This window comes from Drosophila gunungcola, unplaced genomic scaffold (genome assembly GCF_025200985.1).
Source record: "Drosophila gunungcola strain Sukarami unplaced genomic scaffold, Dgunungcola_SK_2 000001F, whole genome shotgun sequence".
NCBI classification, from domain to species: domain Eukaryota; kingdom Metazoa; phylum Arthropoda; class Insecta; order Diptera; family Drosophilidae; genus Drosophila; species Drosophila gunungcola.
Window position 1 is genome coordinate 18438691 of NW_026453197.1, and position 26757 is coordinate 18465447.

At 37.8% G+C, this 26757-nt stretch overlaps 1 protein-coding gene and 1 non-coding gene across 3 annotated transcripts; one reads left to right on the forward strand and one right to left on the reverse strand.

The window, feature by feature from the left end:
* The first annotated feature begins 239 nt into the window (after nt 1–239).
* LOC128262534 (fez family zinc finger protein erm) lies at nt 240–25861 on the forward strand. Of its 2 annotated transcripts, none has more exons than XM_052996850.1 (2): nt 240–780; nt 23642–25861. In XM_052996850.1, the coding sequence occupies exon 2, from the start codon at nt 23654–23656 to the stop codon at nt 25517–25519; it is 1866 nt and encodes a 621-aa protein (XP_052852810.1). In that variant the 5' UTR covers nt 240–780; nt 23642–23653; the 3' UTR covers nt 25520–25861. The 2 variants fall into 2 exon arrangements, with proteins under 2 accessions (XP_052852810.1, XP_052852809.1); XM_052996849.1 differs by lacking the exon at nt 240–780 and adding an exon at nt 21282–21600.
* Trnar-ucu (transfer RNA arginine (anticodon UCU)) lies at nt 6757–6829 on the reverse strand. Its single transcript has one exon. It is a non-coding gene; the product is annotated as a tRNA-Arg (tRNA).
* Nucleotides 25862–26757: the final 896 nt, after the last annotated feature.

Below are 26757 nucleotides of genomic sequence, written 5' to 3' on the forward strand. Positions count from 1 at the left end.
ACACATACTTGTTCTCTAAAATACACACTCACACACCCCCTTTCTCTCTTTCACTCTCACCTCTCATCCCCCAAACAAAAAGGTGCGAACGAGACGCATTACATGATAATGACGTTGACGGCTCTCCTGATTTTCAGCTGTCAGTTGAGCGAGAGCGAGAGAGCGCGTCGGTGGGCTATATCTTTTATGTGTTGTTGCTGCTGCCTTTTTTGACTTTGCCGTCGGCATACGGCCATTTCAATGTGGGTGTGAAAGAGAGACAGCGCGCGCGCTCTCTCTTATTGATCAAATTTACCGTTGCTTTCGCCGTCGCCATATTTTATATTCGTCGCCCAAAGGACATCGCGACTTTCTTGTTGCGTTTTTGTTTTTCGCCTTAATTTACTTTGGCGCATAAATCAAATATTTACATTCCGAAATTGACGTCTTGAAAGCGCGGTCGCAAAAATTCACCGTTCGTCCTTTTGCGCGACTGTGTGCGTGTGTCTGTGTGTGTGCAGGATTTAATACCTAAAATAAACATTTATTTGACCTCCAGCCGATTAGTGAAATACCAAAAGTAACAAAAATAATAAACACTCTTTGAAGTGCGCTCGCCATATATAAAATATAAGAAACGTTTGAAAATTCAATTTCCCTGAAGAAATTCCATCTCAATATTAACTCAAGCTCAAGACATCAAAAAAGGGATATTAATTGCTGTGCGTAAACATTCGAAGCTTGGATCCTGGCAAATAAAGTGTGCGGAAAAGCCTTGGCTTCATTTCCCTCCTCTCATTGGTAAGTTTTTCTTGTGTTTGATTTTCATCTATGCATCTTAATGGCTGTTTGTTTAAGGTTCAGATAAATTAGCAATTTCGGGTGGCTTTTTAATTGGATTTTAATTCGGTACTGATTGTTTGCGCGCATTTTTTAGAACCGCGTGACTTACGAAGTTTAAAAAAGGCGTTTAGAAAATAAAACCAAGTATTTGAATATGTTTGTTTTTTAACATTTAAAATGTGTCATAAGAGCTTGAATGGTTTTGAATGACTTAGACATCTTTCCTAATTAAAAAAGATATTATTAATGTCCTTATAAAATTGCAAATGTTTTTAGAGTTTATTTATAAATATTTATTTAAGATAAGAATAAGATTTTGAATGCTTTACAATTCATCATAATTTTACCAAATTAATCATGTCATTATCAATGTCCTTGTGACACTGCGAATGGTTAAGGCGCTGATCGAATTTAATTTAAATAATTTTCTTTTTTATTAATCTTTTACGGAAGGATTTACTTAAATACGAAATTTTAGAATAATTTTTTTTAAGACTGTTCCTAACAATTTTGATAAAGATTGTTTTGGATTTCTTTGTTTTGATAATAAAATTGGCAAACATTTCTCTAATAAACGTTATAATTGTTTTTTTGTTTTAACTAAACTTTATAATTCAGAACAACATTCTCCAAATTCCTTATAAAACGAAATTAGATTTTCATTTAAAAACATAAAAACTTTATACAAATATATATTGTGAGAAATTCAACTTTTTTTATTCTAAACTACATTCCCTTGCCAAAAAAATCAATTTTTTTCAATGTTCCCTCGCTAGAAGACATTAACACCTGGGGACCCGAAGTGGCGACCAGAATAACTGAATTATTTAAGCCGTCGCCTGGTAAATGCCAACTAGCCGCTAAGCCGGCCACTCGACTGGTTTTCCACTTGCCACTTTTCACTTGGCCCACTGGCGAACGCCCAAAACAAAGGGGTACGGGAAAGCTGAGGGGCTGGGGGGAAAATGTGGAAAACGGGGCCACTCGAGGCAAGTGAGTTGCTCCAGGCGGTGGCAAAGGATCAGAATCAGACGTGTGTGAGTGTGAAATGAAATGGAAAGTGTCCTTAGAAGCTGCCAACTGAGCGCGACAATCTGTCAAATGTTCAAATGTTCAGTTGTTGTCGTCGGTCGTCTATCAATTGTTAATGTCACAGACGCTCAGCGTGAAGGAAGAATGAGGTCCAGATTGGGGGTGAAGGATCATACACGAAAAGAAAATACACACAATCATCATTAAAATACATTAAATACAAAAAATTAAATGTTAGTTATTTAGTCTTCCAGTTGGGAAAAGATTCTTGGGTAATAGAAGAGATGGTTTATTTTATTACACACTATTTGAATATTTAAGTTACTTACATATACAAATTAAGCAAAAACTAGCTTTTTTAATATTAAGTAAAATGTTTTTATAGGATTTTGATTCATTAGAAACATACTTTCAATGATTTTTTTTACCACACAAATAATAAAACAATATAATTTAATTTTTATTAAGTGTTAATTAGACTTAATGACTTATTAAGGATAACAAGACTTTCATTCTAAATTTGTTTCTTTAAGTGCTAAAGCTTGACTTAACTTGATGATTTTGGCCTGTTTAACTTTTGCTTGGCTGGCGCAGGCTTTCTTTATTTTTAATTGGGATTCGCACCACTGGGTTGGAGTCACTAGATTCACAGGATTCGCAGGACTCTCGCCCTCGCTGTCAATCTTCGCCTCGGTGAGAAAGGAGCTGCGTCCTGAAAACGCCACGTGGTTGCTCCTCATTCCCCTCGCACCTTCTTACCCCCGAGAAATGCGCTTTTGAATAAAACACAATATGCAGTCCTTTGAAATAAGGGAAGCGTTTACCGATTTCTACTTTCCATTTTGCGGTTTCCACTCGCTTTTTATTTGGTTTTGGGTTTTTTGATTTCCTGACACGGGTACGTTGGCAATCGTTGTGACATTTTAATTGTTTATTTGCGCAGAGTCCTTGCGTCCTGCCCTCGCTTATTCCGTATCCTGCATCCCGAATCCAGGTTTTCCATCTTGCATCCCACTCAAGTGCTTGAGTTCCGCATACAAATAAATATATTTTTTTATTTTCAGTCAAAGATTTGCGGGTGAGAGAAGTTTCTTTTTGTTCCCCTCTGAGAAATCGAATTCGCGGACTTGTCCTGCGGTAAAGAGTCCTTCGCGAAGTCCTCCACTTTGCGCTACTGGCTAGCGTACATTGGTTAATGTAAATATTTGGCTTTTGTTGTCACTTCAAGTGCTCTCAGCTGCTGTTTATTATTAGTTCCCTTTTTTGCTGGGCACTTTGTACTTTATACGGTCATTTTTTAAAGTCGCCCGGGGATTGAGGGATTTGGCAGTTATGGGACTCTTAAAATAAATATTTTGATATATATATAGCTTTTCAAAGAATTAGTATTCTTTAATAGGAGATTATTTTTGTGGGTAAATAAAATTGTGATTTAAAAAATGAACACATTTGTAGCGTAAATGAAATTGTGAGAAGTACAATTATTTTGTATGTTAATTTAATGTAATTGCCCATGTATAACCTTTTTTTAGATATGGAAAAATAAATTAATAAAATGATCTTTTATTGAAAATATGTTTAATTACGCTGCCACAGATATGATTTTTATTAAAAACTAAATATTATTAAATGCTAGTACGAAAGCTCGAAAAATGAATATCTAATTTTATTTATATTAACATTCCTATTTTTACCCTTTTTAGTTCTGAAACAAATTGAAGCAAACATTGGGTTCAGTCTAAAAATAAGATTTATTTTTAAAACATTATTACTCTCACAGATATAAGCCCTCTTATAATTCTATAATTCGCTTTCTATCTGCTCAATTTCTAGCCCGCTCAATTAAGCCAGCTTATCTGATGTATCTTTTACATGTCGCTGACTTCATAAGATATCAATATTTAATAAAAATCTCCCCCCACTCCCCCTTTGGCAACACTTGAATACAAAAAACGCCGAATAAAGAACGGTTAAAAAATCAACATAATCATGAGTGCAACAGTGGCAATTCTGGAAATATTTGAAACCACCACCGATATGAGAATATATAGCTCTGGGCACCCTCATATCGCCGGCTGGTTGAACTCAATCAAACATTTCGGGCCTAATAAGCCAGTGGCTTGCATATGGCAGTTTATTAGATACAAATTGTTGGAATTGCGATTGGGATTGTGATTTTTTGTGTTGTTCCTCCCCCTTCGCTAAAAAATAGACGACGACCATTTTGCAGCTTGGGATATAGTTGCTCTATTTTTCGGTCCGATTCGATTTGGGTGCTCTTGGCAAGGGGTTGCTATTAAGGATCGCCATGTGTAGCCATTTTTTGAGCCGTGATTCTGAAAACGGGACTAACCCCTATAAAGGACTTGATTCAAGTGCGCAAAATAAAATACAAAAAAAAAGGAAGTCGCAACATGAAATGTGCTGGGTTCTGCGGGGTTCGTTCGCTTGAAAAACCAGCAATTAAGTCTGCGTTTATGTAGTTTCCTCCCGAAACGTGAAATTCACTCCCCTCCTCAATGTAACTTTTTGTTTATTATGCCTAATTGCAGTTACTCCATCATCATCACCATTATCCTTGTGCGCTTTTGTCTGCGCTCCTTTTGCAGCTGCTTTCATTTCGTTCGCTCTTTGTCCTTTTTTTTATTCGTTCGTTTGTACATGTCCCACATGGCGCATGCTTAATATTTTATATATGTACATGCCAAGGCAAGTTCTTTCGAGGCGTTTCCCCGAGCCACTTGCAGGCTTAGATATATTTGCATTATTTGCCACTTTTTGCGGGGCACTGCTCTAAAAATAATTTCACAGCTCGTTAGGGGTCCTCGTTCGTATTTTTTGTGTGCGCTGCTCTGCTTTTTTCATGTGGCGAAAATTGTTAGTTTCGAGCTAAGGATTCGGCGGAACTTGCTTGGCTGTGCACAGTGGGCGACATTATTTTGTATTTTTAGAGTGCAGTAGGATAAATCTATGGGAAGGGTTACAAAAAGGGTAGCTACAGATCTGTAGGGGTCTTACATGTGAACATCGCCATCTGAGCAGCAGGAATACTTGTACTTTCTGCGCAGTTGAGTGGCATTCAACTTGTTTCGCATTTGAATAGTTTGTCAAGTATTCAGTTTCAAGGATGGGAACAAATATAAATTCTTTTATAAGTACTATAAAAGGCAAGAAGCATAAATCGGTATTTTAATTTTTTGCTAAATCAATTAGTTACGGTGTCTCAGAAAAATATTCTAAGCTGCATTTTGTTATATAACTGACAATATTACAGGGCAAAATTTAAAGCATAAATCAGGCTTTACCATTTAAAGCAAACACAAATAATATATGTAAAACAAAAACTAAACAAATTCTATAAAGCTTTTTGGGTAATAAAGAAATATTTATTATACTTTATGTATATCTTTATTCAAATATGCAATGTAATCCAGTTGAAGTCACTTCAGAAATGCAGCCAGCTTTCTTGTGCACACCAAGAATTTTGCAGTTCTCGCAGGCAAAGATTTTGCAGTTCTCGCAAGCAAAGTTTAGCCCATGGAAATCATTTAAATAAAGATTACCAACATGCAAGTGCCCTCGTCGGAGGCGCAGACACTCCGGCAGAGGTCGATGAAAAGTAAATTATAGTGCACAATACCATTTGGGGGGCTGTGGCCGTAGACTGTCGGCAAATTACGTGCTCGTAAAATGGGGAATTTATTTTTACATCCAGACGCGAGAAGAACATCGCCTGACTTTGGGGTCTAGGTTGGGGTTTTCTGCACCGATTTGATTGCACTTTTGAAGGCGAAACCCAGTAGATACAAAATGGCGGAATGGCGGAACGGCTGTTGTTGTTGCCTTGGTGTACGGATAATTTGCATGTGCGCTGATCATTTGACAAGCGACAACAAATTGCCGAGGCCGGGATTCTCGCTGTGGGTAGTAAATCGCAAATCAACCCCGCCATGAGCAATCCATGGAGAAATATGGAGTGTACGCTGCGGCATGCAACATTCTGTCAATATTTGCCCTGGTCATGTAAACACTTTTAATAGGCTGTTTATCAGCTAGTTGGGTTCGCGATGTATCTTCCAGATACTTGACAGCTGTTGCAATTTGCGCTCGAATTGCTCTCGGGATTCATGAATTTACGCCTTTATTTGCGTTTCAGCTTGCGGCATCCGAGATTTCCGCCTTTCTACCACGGTGAATGTATCTTTCAGATACCTATTTTTGGTATTTGCACTGGGCAAATAGTTTTGAAGAGGGCGCCAATTTATTTGCCGTTTGTCAGTTTGCTTTTAATTGAAAATTACATTTTTCCAAAACAAATTCAGCCCACAAAGAGCAATATTTGCTCTGCTTAATGAGGTTGAAAAGTGGGCGGCGAAGCCAGATGTAAAATCCATCAAGGGATTAACTAAGACAAACATACAACTGTATCAGTACCACCAAAATATCAGTTGTTCATTATTCAAGTATTTAAGGTATTTTTCTTAAATGCGTTTGAGCTTATCAAATTAAAGAACGCTTACAGAAAGAGTTATGTCTTTATTAACAACGTTTTATTTAAATTTTATAAAATTGTTCGCTATTTTTAAGCAAAATGTTTATTTGTTATCTACGTCTTATTTTAAATTTTACTCTTTTTAAACACAATGAGTTGTTAGCACAAACAACATTTTTTTTGAGTTTTTTAAGTGCCATGCATTTCATATAATTAATCATACAAATATTTATAATTAATATTTGTTATTGGAACATTAATAAATTAAAACATATATGTATGTTTTAGTTCCACAAAATGTTATTTTATTTTTATTAAGCTGTTCCAATTTACTGACATTAAGTAGCCGTATTGTATAGTTTGGAAAAAAAATTTAAATATCTAAGCAAATAAATGTACCTTTAGAGTAACAACCCTTGCGGGAATCGAACCCGCCACCTTTGGATTAGAAGTCCAACGCGCTATCCAATGCGCTAAAGGGTCCCATAAACAACGTCTGAATTTAAGCGAAGTCACTTGCACTGCGAATGCGAAAAATCGAAAAATCGAAAATTACTCACAACACTGAAACTGCATGACCAAAGAAAAACACAAAGTTCTGAAACAAAAGAGTATGCTCTTTGCTTTTGGATATGCTCAGCAAACCAAAAAAAAAACAAAAAGAAGAGGTTTCAAAATATTTTCTATGCATTTTGATTTGGGTGTTTGCCGGGGTGTGAGTATTAATTATTTATAGAGCACATCGTGTATAGTAGATTCAAAATAAAAAGTATCTTTGGTTTGAGTAGATGAATAAATTGTCGCCACTGGAATTTCGTTGTGTTGGCTGTTTTGCTTTTTGGGTTAATCGATAGATCGTACGATGGAGATTACGTCTTCTTCAAGGAGTTACTACTTATCCACCCTTTGTAGAATATCCCCCTTTATTCCGAATTTTGTTGGGGGCATTCAAGTGCTCAATTCAGTTTCTTTACTAGAGCTACGGAGTATTTTTTTTTGCCTTCTTATCAACCCGCTGCGATCTTCATGCGCTTTTAGCTAATAAAAGGGGTTGGGGGGGTTGGTTTGGGTTTTACTTTTGGAATAGGGGTAGCTTGTAGGGGTTTCTTTTAGGGGTTTGGGGGGTGGAGAGGATATACATCTCGTGACTCTCGACAATTACTCAACTCGCTTTAGTTGCTGTTGCTACTTTCAGTTTGTTAACGAATTAATCAAATTGAACAAGACGAAAGCGGACACCAGACACCACCCACCCCTCCCCCATTGTTAACCCATGACAGCCCTAAATAGAGTAATTTACCCATTTGCAGTCCTGGCGATTTTTTATCTCTGCCCTTTCGGTTTCGTCCATTGAAAGTGTCCCCTTTTTTTTTTCTTTGTTGCTGTGTGGGGGAGATTTCTCACTTGTTCGGCATTGTCGTTCCACGTGATTTATCTACACCTTCCGACGGCTTTATTTCGGTCTGAAAAATACATGCATATACTTATTGTATACGCTAACCTGGGGGCAGATTATGCAAAGTATTTCTGGTCGCTGCTGCTGCTGCTTGCACTCGAAACGGATATTAAATTTTATTGCTCATGTTGCCATGGCTCTTGCAAAAAGCAGTTGGGGATTGAAAATATAAGAGGGAGGGACTTGCTGATTTTATTGTTGCGCAAAATTGAGCTTTCAAGTGGCCACCCGGTCAATTAGCCTGGTCTAATCGCAGTGCGGAATTCGTGTGCATTTTTCGTGGGCAGTTAAGGGGAATTTAGATATTACAACAATTTATCAGTGGGCGTTTGACCAAAAGATTTTAAGCGGAAATCTTGTGAACTACATTAATAAGTTAATTAAGTTCTCCAATTATAAGCAGCCAATTCTATATTTTTAAATTATTGCAAATAGCGATTTTAATTTAATTTAAATATTTGTCATTAGTTTTTAGATCCCGAATAGTTTTTTATGCATTTTTTCTTGGGGGAAGGTAGGGATATTAAAAAATGAAAATGAAACAAAAAACGAAAGGTAATCGGTCAGTTTAGGGAAATTTAAGATATTAAAAAGATTTATTTGAAATGAATTCTTTCCCAATTAAACATGTATTGCTTTACGATTAGAAACTCATAATTATATATGTATTTAGATATATCAGAGTTTTCTTAAGCATCTATTTTATGGTGGATATGTTTTCTCATAAAATCTGAAGAATCTTGAAGTAGTTTTTGGGATGGAAAATTTATTTTGTCAAAGAAAATGGGATCGCAGATAAAACTAAAACTTTTCGTTGTGTAGTTTTTTCTTTTGCCAATAAACGCAATCTGCCTATCTAGAGTCATCTCGAGCGTACTTCCTTATAGGCAAAACCTTAGGGATCAACATCCTGTCGCCTACTCTCGCATTACACGCAAGCTGGCACGAGCCAAATTATAATGCCAAATTCGTCAGCGTTTTGAGAAGAAAAGCGCACATAACCGGCAATTAATGAGCAGTTGTTCGGCCGTCGAAGCACTCTAAGGACAATGCCAGGACCTCAGAGATGGCGACTGACAGCCAGGAATAAAAGGAATTCGATGCCGAAATAGGGAGTACAAAAAGCCGAGAGCATATGCATTTGATTCTCGAACTGAAAGCGACGATTTCGCTTTCATTGCGGGGACTTTTGGGCATTGCGGAATATAATTAACCGGAAGCAGGGCACACGCGCCAGGACGAAAAACAGGACTCGAACAGGATGATGATCGGCACACCGACGCAGGATCTTTGTATCGCAGGATCGCGTGTCAACAACCGTAGAAAGAAAAAGCATTTCCGCTGCCACCGCCGCCGAAAGCGAAATCAAATGTCAGGCCAGTAGGAAAAAAGCAAAACGAACAACGCCCTGCAGGAGCAACCGGTTTTTTGGGCAGGATAATCAAGGCTAGAGATGATCATACACTTAAAAAAAGTGTCAACTCATTTCCATATTTGAATTAATTTAATTTAAAAATTACCGTTTTTTCTGGAAGGATATATTAACGAAAAATTAATTTTGTTTTGCTTTTAATATAAATATGCGTGCTACAAAAATTATAAAATTATATGTATTTAAAATAGATACATATATGTAAATTTGTTTTTAAGCGCTACTTGATTGTTTCCTAATAACAATATAATTTAGAATAAAAATCATAAAATATTGTTGAATTATAAATAATTATAAATATGAATAGATTTTGTTTTTAAATTCTATAAGAGTGTTAGTTGAAAATCATATCTTAAATTATACATTTTTTGCTTGAGTGTATTAATGCTGATCATTCGGCAATCAAAGCGAGGGCAAACAAGTCGCTCGATTATCCTTTCTGCCCACTTCAAGGAGCGAGAATCTCCGCCGGCAGCTGGCGCACAGAGAAAGGAATCTCGATCTTGGTGGCTGAACAATTGTTCGACTGCGCACATTGCTTCCTGTCGTCCTGCGAGCCACCGGAAGGATCAGCGCCGTCTCCGAGGGTTGCTCCTGCGCCTGCTGCTCCAGGATCCTCCTTACTCCTTACTTCTTACTCTACATTCCTTACTTTGCACATACATTTTTTTGGAGGCGTGTTCGTTGGTGTGTGTCGCATATGTAGCAATTAATATGCCTCGATCCTGTGTCACAGGACATGTGCAAATACTACCCGCATGTCCTTGAGCGCGTGCCTCGCGTCCTTAGCAATATTTTGGGCGTCTTCAAGGGGGCGTAGCGCCTGCTGCAACTCGCTCCTTGAACCTCTAACGTCATCCGATCCTTCGAGTTCCATTGTGATTCGGCCCAGATTGAGAGAGGTGTGGTTGTGATGAACTGAAATTATTATAAGGTGCAGCTGCCTCTCTATTTAATGAATTTCTTATAAGGGGAAAATGCAGAGAGTTAGATTTGAAGTAAATATAGATGAACACCCTCAAAGCCTTTCAATTAAATCGAGTCACTTTACTGAAAAAAACCCCTTAATCTTTTGTTAAGTGAAGAAGTAAATATAAGATATTGTTTTTTTAAAACCACTTTTAAGGGATTAATAAAAATGTGATGATTACTACAAGCTATTCCGTTAAACAAAAAACTCTGTACATTTAACAAACAAACCAATATATTTATATATGATAAATATTTTTAGTGTACCAAAAACCATAAATCTAAATCAGCTTTCTTCTAGTGTGCAAATACTATTGACTATTTCTAAAGGGCTTATAATATTTATATATTTTATAAACGTTTGCATGTACCAAAGACCAGAAATCTAATTCAGAAGTTTTCAGGTGCTTTTTATTAAACCATAAATCTTAGTTGTCTTCTTTTAATTTTATTAGTAACTTATGCTTTTAATGTAGAACAAAAAACTGAAAATGTTCTATACACCGTGGGTATAAAATAAAATTGATTTGTGGCTCATCGCTTTTATTTAAGTCACAACATAATTCCAAATTTGATAATTCCTTCACCACTTCAAAAGCAATCTATAATCCACTCACAATGTGTCATAACCATTTAGTTCCCATTTCCTTTTCGCTTAAGCTAATTACCTTGTCACACATTTCCCCTTTTTTAACGCCGCTTGTCCTTTTTTCTCCCTTCCAACTACAAAAAACGAGCCCTAACACAATATTTAACTATCATGTCGGAGGAGGAAAAGCAATTCTCCCACGAGCGGGGACAAATCATAATGGTAAATAAGGCACTTTTTCCGGCTGATTAGCATAAGGATATGAAAAGTGTTTCGTGTTCGCTAGAAAATTGTTGCCGTGTGCCGTCGCTTCCTGTCATAAAAAGCAACAACATAGGTCACAGGTCATCAAGGGTTGAGCGTAAAAAACAAGAACGAAAATATGACATGAAAAAATGTTTAAAAGCGTGTCAACGTTTTGGGCGGAAAATTATTAACATGCTCGGTAGCCACACCTTCGTCGACCCATTCTTAACCTGCGGTTAAGCGCATTATGCAACATTGTGACATCCACCATCCGAACTGGCCACGCGACCCTCGCCAATACAATTATAATTGCAACAAATTGAACGCCGGCGGTGGCACGCGTCTTTATTGGCTCATCATCCGGTGGCTCGGGAAACAGATTGTCGTGGGTGAGTGTTACTTTGTTTTTCCCTCGGCTCGAATTTCCCATTAGCTGTGTGCTTTTTCCCCATTGACTCGACTTCCTCTTGGCTTGATTTATTGCCTTTTACTTATTTCCGGTCATGTCCGATGTTTCGATGTCCTTAGGACAGTTTAACAGGGCAATTTCGTTTAAGCACTTGTTATTGGCTTTCTTTTGAGGACGCTTTCTGTGGACTGACACATGGTAATGACTTCTGGGGAATTAAATACGGGGACATAAACTCATGACGTTGGAAATCATTGCAGATTTAAGTAATAAAAAAGATAAAAATAAATATAAAAAGATAAAAATATATAAAATATAAATATATAAATATAAATAAAATTACTTATTTGTGATTTAAGCTGAATAAAATATTAAAAAAAAAACCATTGCAACTATGAAATTAGTCAGGAAACTATTTTAAAAATATTTGCCTTATATTTTTTGTTTGCCATGCCAATTTTATATAAATGAATAATATAAAGCTGTTGCCTTTCACTAGCTAATATCGATGATTGCCGAAATGAAAATTAGTTGTTTAAATATCATCTTCCAAAATACACATTTTTCATGATTTTCAACCACTCACGGTGGTCTCCCTATTCTTTTTTTGCATGAGCTAATTTTGCATATTTTTAGATAAATCAGAGGATTTTCATCAAAAGCAAACCGCAGCTGCTGGTCATTGGTCCAACCACAGAAAATTACCACAATTAGGAATTTATGTTTATCAGATCATTGATCAATATTGAACAAGAAAAATACTTTGCGGCCAGCTGAAAAATCAAAACAATGAAACTATTTACTAAGAGTGGAAACGCTCAAAGGATTTAAGTAGTAATTTGTGCTAATTTAGGTCCAGCGGGAAAAATATGGAAAGAGAGTTCGGTACACAAAAGCAATGCAGGATTTATGTTTGCCGCTGTCTAATAACCCATCAAAATATATTGGAAACATGTCAAAATACTGTCAATACATTTCGAAAATCTCTATCTGTATCTCTGTCTGCACTTGTGTTATGATTGTTTTCTGGAGAGCGAAAAGGGAACTGTTTCCCAGCTTTGAAAGGGACCGACAACCGACAATTCCCATCGGCTACCTACACCCGCATCTATATTTCCTAATCCGAATGTGTGGGTCTCCCATTGTATCATTGTATTGGATCGAAAGGGAAGCGGTTTTTGGGAGAGGTCCTGGCCAGGATTATACCTGTAATTTGGCCTGCTTAGTTGCTTAATTGTGCTTAAATGTATGCATAGCTTATAAAATATTTGCCTTAAATATTTTGGTTAAATCATGAAAGGGTACAAAACATGCTTCTGGCTATACTTTTCTTTGTCCTGTGGAAAGGATATGTTTAGATATGGGAGAACCAAAACCGTAAGATAATTAGCCTGAGGTAAAATTGTCAAATGTTCTTCTACTCAAAAAGAATTACTTAAATATTTATTATAAGTCTGCAGAACATAAGGAATATCAATAACATAATTATAATTCTTAAACTTAAAACATGTTTTATTATGGTAAACATTTTAACTGTCAACATTTATTAAATTGATCAATATTTATAGAAAAAGACATTTAAATATTTTTCTCTTTATTTTTAACATCCAAAAAAATGATGTATACATAAATATTTGTTATTTCAAAACAAAATCTGTCAAAATTCAACAGACTTCCGTAGAATAAATCCATTTTTCCCCTTGCAACCCATAGAGTCCAATCCACTTAACATGCTCCCAAACAATAACGATATTCCAAAGAATTCTGAATGCTTCTTCACAGTCAATTTCGCTAATAAATGTGTTTTGCCAATGCGCCCGGCGAATAATAATTCCGCAACCCCCCTTGATATTTAATTTCCCTTTTGGCTTAAGCCACAATTTCCGGTGACACCTACCAAAACCGAAAATCAACGCCCCCAACAGACATCAAATCACGAATTCGAAGCTGTCAGAAAGCAGGCCACAAAACGAAATTATGACAGCAGGGAGGAGTTCGAAAAGTGGGTGTACGAATGTGAATGTGTGTGTTTTGTATGACAAAATGCCAGCATACGCATCGAAAGCCAATTAGGGAAAAATAAATCACGCTTCACATGCGAAAAGACGAGAATAGAAAAGCGGAAGATGCACTCGGCAAAAAAAAAACACATTTGTCGATTAATAGACTAGAATTATTCATTGTTTAATTCTAATTACAATTAAAATATTGCACTTATAAATTTTTAATCATGTTCTGTACTAATTTAAAATAAGCAGCTTTAAAAAAAATACAACGAATAAAGTATTGCCATATTATTTTAAGTTTCTGAGACCAAATGTTGAGTAAATTAAGAAACTTGGGTAGAATTATTTTTGTCGGTGCAAAGTGCCGAAACACTTCCAGCAGTCCACAGACAAAGAAATCCAGCACGCACATAGATGCACAAGTACAGTAGTCATCCCCCAACCCCGAAAGGGAAGCACCCAAGGAAGCCGAGCAAGTGCCAAAAGCTGATTTCACTGTAATTACAATTCACACTCCTTTCGGGTGGTTGGCAAAACGGATGGGTTTGGATGGGTGGTGTAATCCCGGCAAGGGGAAATAAAAACATCCTGCAAATGTGTTCTTTTTGTTTGGCAGCACTTAAGCGATGGCCTCCCCCACAACCACCCCCTCATCCCTTCAGCAGACTTGTGTTTTATTTTTTAGAGGACTGTTTCTGAGGTTGATGATGATGATGAGTTGGCAAAACCCGCAGAACAGACACACCCACCCAAGGATTGGGGGAATGCGGTGGTTTTGTAAGGGGGAGTGGGAAAAATCTTTTCAAATGCACTCAAAAAAAAAAATGGGTGAATATACGTCAGGACAAGCATTAACATAACCATTGTAACACATGCTTAATGCAATGTTTCCTCAATATAAATTGAATTACATATAATATTATTTTAAAAAGTCCATTTAAGTTTTCACTGAATATTCGATTTTGTTTTAGCCTAAACAATAACAAGTCACACTATTCTTACTCTTACAATAATTTTTCTATCAATATTAATTTGATTTAAACGTAGAGAAAGTTTAAGAAATAAACAATTCGATTTAATTTTGTTTTATGAATATTTTATTTGGTTAAATGTTCTTTGGTAATTATTATTATCTAAAATTTAGTTTAATTTCATATCTAAGTTGAGTTACACTGATATTTAAGCTTATAAAACTCAAAATTCGATTTTTCAATTTGTTTCAATAATATTTTTGAAATTTTTTTACTTTATTTCTTAGCTTATACAAATTGCATTCTTATTTTCTAAGTTTTCTTCGAGTGTTTTCCACCTTCTGTGTGGGCGTTAAACGCGTGTCAGGCCTACCACTAAATAAACAAAGACATCCTTGGGTTGGCTATGTAACACCAGATCCCTGGGGATAGCCGGGATTTGCGGAACGAGGGTGGTGGGGTGTGCAGGCAATAGAAATGTCACAAACAAACCGATTAAACAAGTACTTGCCAAACAAACACCCACAAAAAACCACCGTACGACACCGCCCAAGCGAATCAAAGCTGCGAAACGAAGCCCCGAATGAAATCAAACAATAACCGAAAAGTTTCCAAGGGTGACCGACCAAAAGCCTCTCATTGAACATTGAAAAACCCAACAACCAACAACCCTTTGGGAAGTTCGTCGGAAATATAAATTTCTCTTTTTCCGGGGCTTCCGATTAAGTTGCTGGTGACATCGTTTTGTGGGTCACGCGACTCGTTTCCCAAATTCGCTTGAGTTCCCATCTTTTTGGCACTGGCAATCTGCTAAATATGTTAATGCCTGCTTAAGCCTATTAGTGGCAATTAAAAAATTACTGCTCAAAGGATTCTGTTCTAAACTTTGTTTAAAGCGGGGGAAAATGTCAAATGCATGTTGGACTTGAGCATTTTTGAAATGCGATTACTCGGTCAACTGGTTATTATGGTCAATGGTGTTTTTATGCTTGTAGATGGTGGGAACAAAAAATACATTTTATAAGTCGGAGGTGTGATAGAAGTAATTTTAAGTGGTAGAATGGGTTGTCAATGGCAGAGTAAAAGATTTGGGTGGGAGTCTAAGGAACTAGCAAAATATTATAACAAACATTAACAATTAACATTAAACTCGAAAAATAGTTTATAGAAAAACAGAGAATTGGGTAAAATGAAGACTCTTCAAATTAAAATATATAATTAGGACAATGGGTAGAAGTTTTGCTTTTTTTTTGTAAGGAAAAGATTTTTCTTATATGTTTGTTTGAAATAATAATATTTTTATACATATTATAAAAAATTTGTTTTTTTAATTACCACTGGCATGTTTTATTATTAAAATTGTAATGGCAAACTTCGCAACCAGTTGAAAATGGATATAAAATGTATTATGAAAAGAAATTGTCAAGGATAACGAAATACAAGACCTTCATTTTTTATTTGAATAAACTCACTTAAGGTTTTAATAACGATCAGCTTGAAATTTAATAAATATTTATTTAATTTATATATTGATAATGATATATACAACTTAAATAAATAAATTCCATTTTTAAACTCCACTTCTCTCGCCTCTAAAGCAATCAAACAATTCGCCACTCCAACCATAGACTCACCTGAGAAAAACAAAAAAGAAGGAAACCAGGCAGGACACTCCTCACATGCATTCCCATTCCCATTGCTGGTCTAATTTGTGGGTGTTATGGGGAATTAACCTCTTAATGAACTAATTTACTCAAGATTAAGATGGCAAACAAAGGAGGCGGCCGCACTAATTGTAAAAAAGAGCGGGACGCAAGGACCAGAGAAGAGCGGGACGGAAAGTGAAGGTAGGAGATCCTATATTCAAGATAGGATCCCGGTAAATTGCCAGGCGGTTAATCTATTTAAACTCGCCAAATACGCGCGACACAAAAGCAAATCACCAGAAGCAGAATATATATTTTTGGTCGAGTGCACAGATTTAGGGATAGAAAGGATCAAAGGAGGAATGGCCAAAGGAAATCCGTCTATGGCCGGCATCGGACAAAGGCCAAAACTCGTCTAATTGCGCGCCTATGAGGGAAGCAGCGAAGAATCCAGTGGTTCCGAATGGAGAATCCTCAGAGCAGAATGCTGAATGCAGAATGCGAGGAGAACCTGCCAATTGTTTGGGAACATCCCTTAATCTGTGTCGGTAATCGGTAATCGGCGCAAATCGGCAGGACTCGCAGCACAAAGCAGCGGCCGAGATCCTTTTGAACTTTTGCTCGGGCGCAAAAGAAGGTTAGCAAAATATTATTACAAACCTACGGAACCGTAACCCACATAATATTAAGTTGTGCACTCGGGAAAATTTTATAAAGAAAAAGTAGAAATTGGTCTCAGAAGAAAGTTTTTTTTTGGTTTTAATTTGAAAAACTGATTTTTAAAATACAATAGAGAATTATGTAAAGTCTTTTCAAATATAAAAAAAAAATTTTTTTTTTATGTTTGAGCATTTATTTTAATTTCTAATTTTTTTTTCAAGTTTTTTTTGCAGTATCATATAATTTTTTAAGACAATTTTAATGTTTGATTTCTATTGTCAATAAAAATGAACAAATCGGTTTTTTAAAACGGAATGTCTATTATATATTTACGTGATCTAATAAAACCCGATTTTGTAGTCTAAGTATTATATCCTTTAGATTCACTTTTTCTTCAAATCCAGTTTCATTTTAGATACACACTTTTTTTCTCAGTGTACCTGTGTTTTCGCATGTGCCTGTGTTTACTCTTGAATGAACTGAAAACATTTCAATTTGACAATCGTAATGGAGGCAAGGATGCTGAAGCCGCTCATAGCTAATATAGGCGATTTAGGGGATTACATCAATTGTAAAATTGGTCAAACACCGCAATTGTTTCACTCTGCAAATCGGATATTCCACTGCCCCTTGGAAACGTCCACCCACACAGTGCCCAATGCCACAAAGGAGGGCCGCACGAAGGACGAGGACGAGGACGAATCCTCGGGCAGCTGTTGAGTTTCCCTTTGAGAGGTCCTCATCGCCGGCCATTGTCCATCGCCCGCTTTCGTCCTAGTTACACATATGCATACTCGTCATCCTGCGGGATGGACAAATGTATCTCAGGGATACACCGGGTCCGGGGTCCTTGTTCAATGCCTTGTAATCGCTCCTGGCTTACCGCAGATTATGCAAGCCGCTCTCCTTCTCCCAGTTTCCCATAGCATTGATTCATTTCCCTGGAAAAACTCTGCCAAATCTCTGCTGCAATCTGGCATCAGCCCAAAGTCCAGTTCCTTTCCAAGGTGTAAATCTTCAATTTTAAGGTTAATTTCTCGTTGAGGTGCGAGAAATACGAAGCGTTTTATTGGTTTAGTAGATCAGTCGGGAGGCGTTGTGCCAAGATCGTTCACTAGCCGTAGATTTACGCTGAATAAGGTGGGTAAGGTAAACCAAAAACCTTTTAGAAACTATTTTCAAAATATATTTTACAGAATAGGTGAGAGTATAAGAATTACTAAAAACATTACTCCTAAAAAAAGATATTAAGAGTTAACCCATTCTAACCGATCAATCTAAAAAGAAACTTCGTATTCCATGTGTCAATTCTAAGACAATTGGAAAACCATGTTTATATTTACTTTTAATATTCTCAAAATATTCGTTAAGTCCTAAAATTACATACTTTTTTATATTGCTAAATAATAAATACTTACGAAGATATAAGTTTTAAGGTGTGTTTTTTGTTAAGTAGCAAAAGAAATTCATACCTTTACCAATACATGTTGAAAACTCTGGGAATTATAACATCTCATAACAAAACTATTTTAAAGGTTTCTCGTTAGGAAAATAATTTACATCATGCTCCTCTCGAGAGCGAAAAAGTAACATAAAAATAAAAGCGAAGTCCAAGAGCACCGCAACCATTTTGCAAACTCATTAAAATTTAAAAAAAAAGCACCGACAAAAACAACACGCTGAGCTTGCACTCTGTTTTCATCTCTTTTCCACTGACCTTTGCACTTTGCACTATTTGCATCTGCGTTTGGTCTCTTTCTCGCACAGCTTTTGCACTTTTTGTTTTGTATTTTATTTTTGCCCATTTTGCTGGATTTTCAAGTTCTTGTTGTTGTTGTTGTTTAGTTTAGTTCTCTCGTTTTGCACTGCTCTGCATTTACAGTTAGTCCACTCTGCCCCCGCCTTTCTCCACCCCTCTACCTTATCCCTATTCCCCCTCCCCATTTTCACCTCTCTTTTGAGTGTGTGCGTTTGGTCATGCTTGCATGTCCTTTAAATGGAAATGAACAGAGGTGAAAAAGGAGCAAAGATAGGTAAAAAGAGATAAGGTGAAAAAGAAAGGGGGAAATCAGAAATACAGTTACCAAAAAAATGTATATCGAAGCTATCAAAATTAAAATTTAAATTGTAAAAGAAAAACTTAAATCAATTTTCACTATGTTGACCTCAACAAATTAAAAAATATATTAAAAATTTTTTTTTTGACATATCAGTCAAATAAAAAGAAAACAAAGAAAACTTAAGATTTCTATTAAACTTATTTTTATCAGTGTATAAAAGCTGCATAGGCCGTTGTCGTTTTGTTTGTTGAATGTCCAGTTTGTTGTTGCTTGTGCTGCTATTTTCTCGTTGTTGCCTTTTTTCGTGGCATTTATTTATTCAACTAAATGCAGATTGCACATTTTAGCATGTGCCGTTCATTTTGGTTCTAGTTAATCACGGTGATTGCTGCTTTTTGTGCAGGATAATGGTGATTATCTGTATCAAAGAGATGCTTTTAATGGGAGACGAGTTTGCTTAAATATGAGTTTTAGGATAAATATTTCTGATTACAGTGATGTTTTTATCTTTTCATGGGTTACACATCTTAGAGTAAATGTTGGTTTATTAAATAGGTAACTTTAATCTAAAATGTAATATTCTAGATATTTAAAACATTTCTCTGGCATTCATTATTACATTACACTATTACATTACTACTATTGTTATGCTTTTATTAATATATGTTTTTTTTTTTTAATTATTTATAAGTGCCTTCATGTATTCAACACCCACTATACAAAAATCTTTATTGCAATGATTACATCCAACCAACAAGGGACAGCTATTTGCATATCGATTTCCCCACACAAGGGCCACACAATGAGCAAGTTTACCTGAAAATGCAATGTAAATGGCGGCCATAGTCCTTCAAGGATCCCTTAAATCCTCCCTACGCTCCCTTTCGTAGTCCCCGAAGAGTTGTGCTTTTGTGCGATTTTGCAGCTGCAACTGCTCAACTCCAGTAAAAGCAGCCACAGCAGCCATGTGCCCTGCAATGCCCAAGAAAAGGTCCTAGGACCAAGGTCCTGAAAGCGGGAAAGGGGTAAGGCTGGCGGAACCGGATGACGAGAGCTCCAGAAGCAAACAAAGTCAAGAAAACCGCGCTGGAGATAACATCAAAATGAATATGAGATTATATTTGACTAGTGCTGGCTTGGCGATGTGGGGGGTTTCAAATTAAATAGGAAAGAATGGGTGCACAGGGCAAAATAATGAAACTATATATAGTTCCTAATTAAATTTCCTACATTATTATTAATGGGAAATTCTTTAACTTTTTTTTTGTTAAATACATTTTTATATTTCTTTTCCTCAATGGTAACAAAAACTTTACCATAAAATAATATGTATATCATTCGGAGGTATATTGTTTAATTGATAAACAACCATAATAATAAAACATTATAGCTTTTGCTATTTTTATTTACAACATAAACAAATAAACATATAAAATACATTTTTATCTCGGTAAGAATATAATACAGAAAACAATTAACAATTATACTATAAAAATAACACCTCTTTATTGTTGAAATATTGAACAGTATAGATATAGGGAAATTGGTTGATTTTATAATACCTGTTCGTTATTTAAATAAATTGTTAAATTTTTATATTGGTAACAATTATTTTAAGCATAAAAATAAAATATTGGTATGCTTTGAGAATATATGCTTTTGCTATTTTTGACAACTTTTTTTTATGCAATAAGCTTACTAATTGGATTAAGGCTGAGTTATTTTCTCTGTATATAGCCAGATAGACAGAGAATTAAGAGGTTGGAGAATCCGAGAATCCTTGCCCGCTGGCGGGCTAAAGGTGAGCAAACAAAGACGCTGATAAAACGAAATGCCAAAACGACAATTGAAAAGCCCAACAAAAGACAGGGGCTTTTCCAGGGGGGGTTGTTGAGGTGGGGGGATGCTACCAAAGAGGGGGTGGACTAGTGAAAAAGTCAACTCGAGAGGGATCCACAGACGACACCACCAGTGGCTGCCATTTTTTGGTGTCTGCGCCTCATCCAAATCAAGTGTGAACGGAATACGACCAAAGGTGGCCCTCTACACCGCTCTCATTCTAGCACTCCATACACCGCTCTCACTCTTTTTGGGTAAGCCTCCTCCATCACATCACTCCTCTATGTATCATCTTTCCGGGAACTCTTGAGCTCTATCTCTATATAAATATTTTAGGGGCGGTCTCTTCTCTTCTGCCTCTCTCTCTCTCTCTCTCTCTCTCTCGTTTTCACCATAAAATATTCCAATTCGACATTTTGTCTTTTCATTCATAATTTGCAGTCAACTGCGACGGCGACGTCAGCGTCACAGGATATATATCATCCAATCTGAACATGATGATGACGTTCTCCTTTTGCCTGTCGGTAGGATTGATTCCATCTCTTTCGGTTGCACTCTCAGGATATCAGCCTCTCTCACTCTCTCTGTATGTATTTTATATCTCTTTCTAGCAAATGTACAGGACTTTTTAGGGGTTGATTCACCGCAATTCAACCCCAGACCACTGCGTATGTCCTTTTCATATTTCTTAAGGCCCGCACCGTTCGCTATTTGCCTTCATTCCGCTTCGGTCGCTGATTCTGTGCTGAACGCGTCCTGTTTGCCGCGTCCCGCTATTTGCATTCGAATAATATCCTTAAACCTTTTTACGAAACAAGTGAACTCCGTGTTCAAAGGACAAACAAATAAAAGTACTAGTTAATTTTGTGTGTGCCCCTAGTTGTGTTGCGTACTATAAACAAGTGGAGAATTGGCTGCCTGCCAAAGGAATTGGATATCCACATAGGCAGTGACTAAATATGGTTTACTTTGTACGTATTTGCATAATCATCAAATAATTGTATTACATTTTTATTGGGTTTTAAAACTCCGACGGGAATTCAGTTTTGACAAGGAAAAATTGCAAGTTGATTTGTAAGATGTTTACTTGTAAATTAACATTACAAACTATGTTGATCCTTAAAAAGCACCAGCTAAACTTGAATGATAAATAATAATTAATTTTTAATATTAAGTAATAAATAGGCACTTCCTAGTTTTTATAGTTCCTGAAACTTATTATTGTTTATAACTAGGAGTTTATTTGTGAATTAACTTTATAATATATGAAAACTAGTCGATCTATTGTCAAGTAATTAACATGTAACTCAAAATTCTTTAAGGTTTCAAAAACTATTTGTTGCTTTCAGTTTTCAGATTATAAAGAGTTTATTTGTTTTAAGAAGTCTGTAAGATTTCATCAATTGATCACATTTTTATATATTTAAGTCTAAAAACCTTTTCATTTACTTAACAAGGTTTGAGGGCCTTTTGTAACAAGTGTTAAGAACTACTCCACATGAATTAAATTAAATTAAAATTTCTAAATTCCAACCACTTGCTCAACTTAAGACAAAGTTCCAAAGCCTTTTATGTTGATTAAATATTATTATTGCCCACACATTGTTAATAAGCTTGATTCAGCACACACTCTTGAAGAGCAAAAACTTTCAAGTGGCCACTGGAACACCAACATAATTTTGGCTGCTTAAAACACTGAACTACTCATGCAGTATACTATACTATATAACAGCCCGGAAACTTTTCGAATTGAGGGCTGACCGTCACTGCCTCCGGGTCAGCGTGTGAAATGGTTACCGCCTCCTGTTTAATAAGATTAAAGCGCACTTTTTGGGAGGGAAAGTACATGGCAAGATGGGAGAGTCAAGGTTCCAGATGATGGGACCAACTGAGGCGTCAAATCAAGTTAATTAAAAACGGCAAGGAAGTCGGGTAATCGCACCGGATGTCGCACATTAGCCACACTCGAGGGCACATGGGGAAGAATTGCGTAAGATGGAGACGTGGAGTTCTTACACCTCCAGCCAAGTGTAAGCGATTTAATGATGTGCAAATAAAGCCAAGACCCGCGCCAAACAAAATATTCGCATACTCCTTCCCCAAAGACTCTGTGTTATGATTGATGGCAATATGCTGGCGAAAGGATTGAGCCTTTTGTTTGGGCCAAGTGGTGCGTGAGCCAGGGCCAAGCACGGGTTAAATGCAAATTTCGGATATGCCTAAAATCGGGATTCCGCAGGGAAATATTATTAAAAACGCACTGCGGTCTGGATTTAATTGCAACCCGCTGGCTGGCCATGAATTATCCTGCGGAAATGTCCTGCCGCTGGGAGCACGCCCTCCGCCGGCGTTTGTTTGTGTTCCCGAATTGCCAACGCATTAATCGCACTTGACTGATCAGGCTATAAGCTATATGGGTACAGCTGCGGTCACAACAATAGGGGTATTTTAAAAGTGTTTTTAATGAAGAGTGATTTAAGGGAATATAACTTGGTTTGATTACAACATTATTATTTCTTTGCTTGCGTATGATATTAAATCGACATCAAATCCTTTAAATAATATTAAGCTATAAGTTAGAGGTGTAGGGACACTTTAAGGAGGTTTAAATATATAGTCAACAACTATTTTATTCTGGCAATAAATAAATGATTTTAGACATCAAATTGAATCCATTATATTGGATCTTTCAAAGCAATAAATGCATTTGAAGGAAATTTAATTATACAGTGATTTAAATAAAAAACTATTTATTTATAAGCAAAAAATAAACAATGCTTTGCATATGTTATTAGGTAGATATTAAATATAACTATATTTATGATGGAAAAATAAATAAGTTGCAAAGGATTTCTTGGAGTAGTTATTTCTATTCTTTTACCCTCTGCTGTGCTTACTTATAGCTTTAAGCATATACAATGAAGGCGTATGCTTTCGATTAATTGATAGCCCGTTGCTTAGTTTGCATACTCAATTTGTTCTGACCTTTTGTTCTCATTTTTTTTATTGCAGAGTCCGCGTGGCATGCAACCGTGTAGTCCAGCGGGAGAAGTCGCAATGATGCCGCCGTCGAAGAGTCCCGTGATGGAGAGTGCCGCCTCCGAACAGAATGCTGGCCAGCAGAGTGGTCGGCCAAGTCAGCAGGATGAGCAGAGCGCCAAGAGGGCCTGCCCACTAAAGTTTTCCATTGCATCGATCATGGAGCCGGATCACAGGCCCAGTGTTCAGATACCGCCACCTCAGTCGGCTCCAGTTTCCTTCATAAGCAACGAAGAGGACGATGATGATGAGGAGCCGGAAATCGATGCTGATTCGGAGCGCTCCTGCAGTCCCATCGAGGTGATCAGTTTGGATCAATCGCCGGTGAACTATGACTCCGCTTTTAAGAAGTATGTGCCGGGTGCCTGCTCGAGCGTCACTGCAGCAGTGGTGGCCACACCACCGAGCACCGCGGCTGTACAGCAATTCGTGAGCTCCCGCCACCAGGAGCTGCTCTCCCAGTATCCCCTGCTCTACTATGCACCCAATCAACTGATGTGCGCCGCTGCTGCCGCCCAATATGCCGCCCTCACTGCCCAACAACAATCGCTGGCCAGTGCCGCCCATCTGAGCAGCTTTACCGCCTCGCTAAATGCCAGTTTGCATCATTCGCAGTCGTTGAGAAGAAATCTGGGTCATCCCTTGGCCGCCGCCGCTGCTGTGGCCGCTGTGGCCCAATCCCAGGCAGTGCCCAATAGTCTGCAACAGAGTCTGGAAAAGTCGCCGGTGGCACAGAGGACACCACAAAGTGCGGGATTGCAGGGGAATCTCAAGCGGAAACGATCGCCGCAGGATCAGGGTGAGCTGACACCACCACCGGTGGCCACTACCACTGGAGGCACTACCACTACCACAGGAGCCGGACCCCGATCCAGATCGCCTTCGCCTCAGGGTTCCCTGGAGGACAGCAGTCCAGGCTCGGCGAGTGGTGGCAAACCGAAGACCTTCTCCTGCCTGGAATGTGGCAAGGTGTTCAACGCCCACTACAATCTCACCCGCCATATGCCAGTTCACACGGGCGCCCGGCCATTTGTCTGCAAAGTGTGTGGCAAGGGATTTCGACAGGCGTCGACCCTGTGCCGCCACAAGATCATCCATACGTCGGAGAAACCGCACAAGTGTCAGACCTGCGGCAAGGCCTTCAATCGATCCTCCACCCTCAACACCCATTCACGCATCCATGCTGGCTATAAGCCCTTCGTTTGCGAGTACTGCGGCAAGGGTTTCCATCAGAAGGGCAACTACAAGAATCACAAGCTAACGCACAGTGGTGAAAAGGCCTACAAGTGTAGCATTTGCAACAAGGCCTTCCATCAGGTGTACAATCTCACCTTCCACATGCACACGCACAACGACAAGAAGCCATATACTTGCAGGGTTTGTGCCAAAGGATTCTGCAGGAATTTCGATCTTAAAAAGCATATGCGAAAGTTGCATGAAATTGGTGGTGATCTGGATGATCTGGACATGCCAGCTACTTACGACAGCAGAAGGGAGTACACCCGCAGGGAGCCACTTTCCTCGGGTTATGGTCAAAATTCGGGACAACTAACGCCGGATTCGAGTTCGGGCAGTATGTCGCCGCCCATAAATGTGACCACACCGCCACTTTCGAGTGCGGAGACCAGCAATCCAGCCTGGTCTAGGTCCTCGCAGTATCCCTCCGGTAGTTTCCATCACCCATTGGGTGGAGTGACTGCTCCACATGATTACCCCAGTGGCTCGGCCTTCCTGCAACTTCAACCACATCAGCCGCAACAACATACAAATCCCCAGCAGCAGCCACATCAGCCACATCAGCCAAATCACCAGCAAAGACTCTCGGAGACTTTCATAGCCAAGGTGTTTTGACAGCGATACTATGCCGATAGTTTGAACAGCTCCACGGGAGCGACGACTACGACGAGCAGCTCCTCCACGGTGAGCACATCCATATCGACCATGGCCAATTCGAGAAGTGATCTGCTGATCGACTGACTGCAGTTTGTGGCAGCGGCAGCCGCTGCGAGTAACTCCAATTCCGGGCAGGAACCCGGTGGAGAGTCACCATCGCCAGAACTGGCCGGATGTACGGCTCTGGGCAGTGCTGTACGGGCTTTGAATGGACTCTTCTAACGGACAGGACACACCCACCTTTTAACCCTCAACAGCCAAACAAATGGTTTCAACTTGTGCAATACCACCCCACTCAGATTATTAACGATGATCCCCCGCTCAATAATCACACCAATTTAATCCAAGAATTTTGTAAATACTATAAACCTAAGTAAAGAAGTCCCAAATGTGTTACCCCATTAATCATAAACTCATAAAATCTCTTAATGTATAGATGTAGTTAAAACACTTAACTAGTTAGTCACGAATGAGTGTCACGCTCTGAGTTCTATGTACATCGGCTACACGGAATCTTCAGAGGAAATTAAGTTTTTGGCATTGTATTAGAGCTTTTTTGGGATCTGACAACCCAAATACATCATTGAGAATGTATCTTAGAGTTGTAATAGATATCTGTACCATACGTATATCCCTAAGTGTCTGTGTAATCCAAATTGAGAAACATTTTAACGACGATTGATGAATGCATTGAATTTGTTTAGCACTTAAGTGATATTATTGATAATGTTTAAGCAATAAATCAATTCTTGAATTATTAAATGGAAATTGTGTTTTAAATGGTTAACGATGGTAAGATCTCTAGTTGTTATAAGCAGTTAGAAGGAAAAACGGATAAAATCAGGGTTAATTTTGATGAAAAAGGTACAAAATGCAGTTTATAAATTTAACAAAAACTAGAAATCAGAAATGCCGAGGTTAAAGTTTAAGCTTCGGTATTTTACATTTTTTTTCATTTAAATTTATAAAGAGCATTTTGTTTTTAGCCACAACCCTTTATAAATCCAAATAGCCAACCCACATATATGCAAATAACTGAGCAACGGTATGGGCTGCCATTGAGTTTGTCTCCCGTGATCATCAAAAATGCAAATGGATGCGAAATGAAAACAATTATTGCTGCATTATTCGTTCTTAAGAGTCGCGTTTAATGGGCTCTAAACTGTCGCCACGTCTGCCGCATGACATTTGCAACT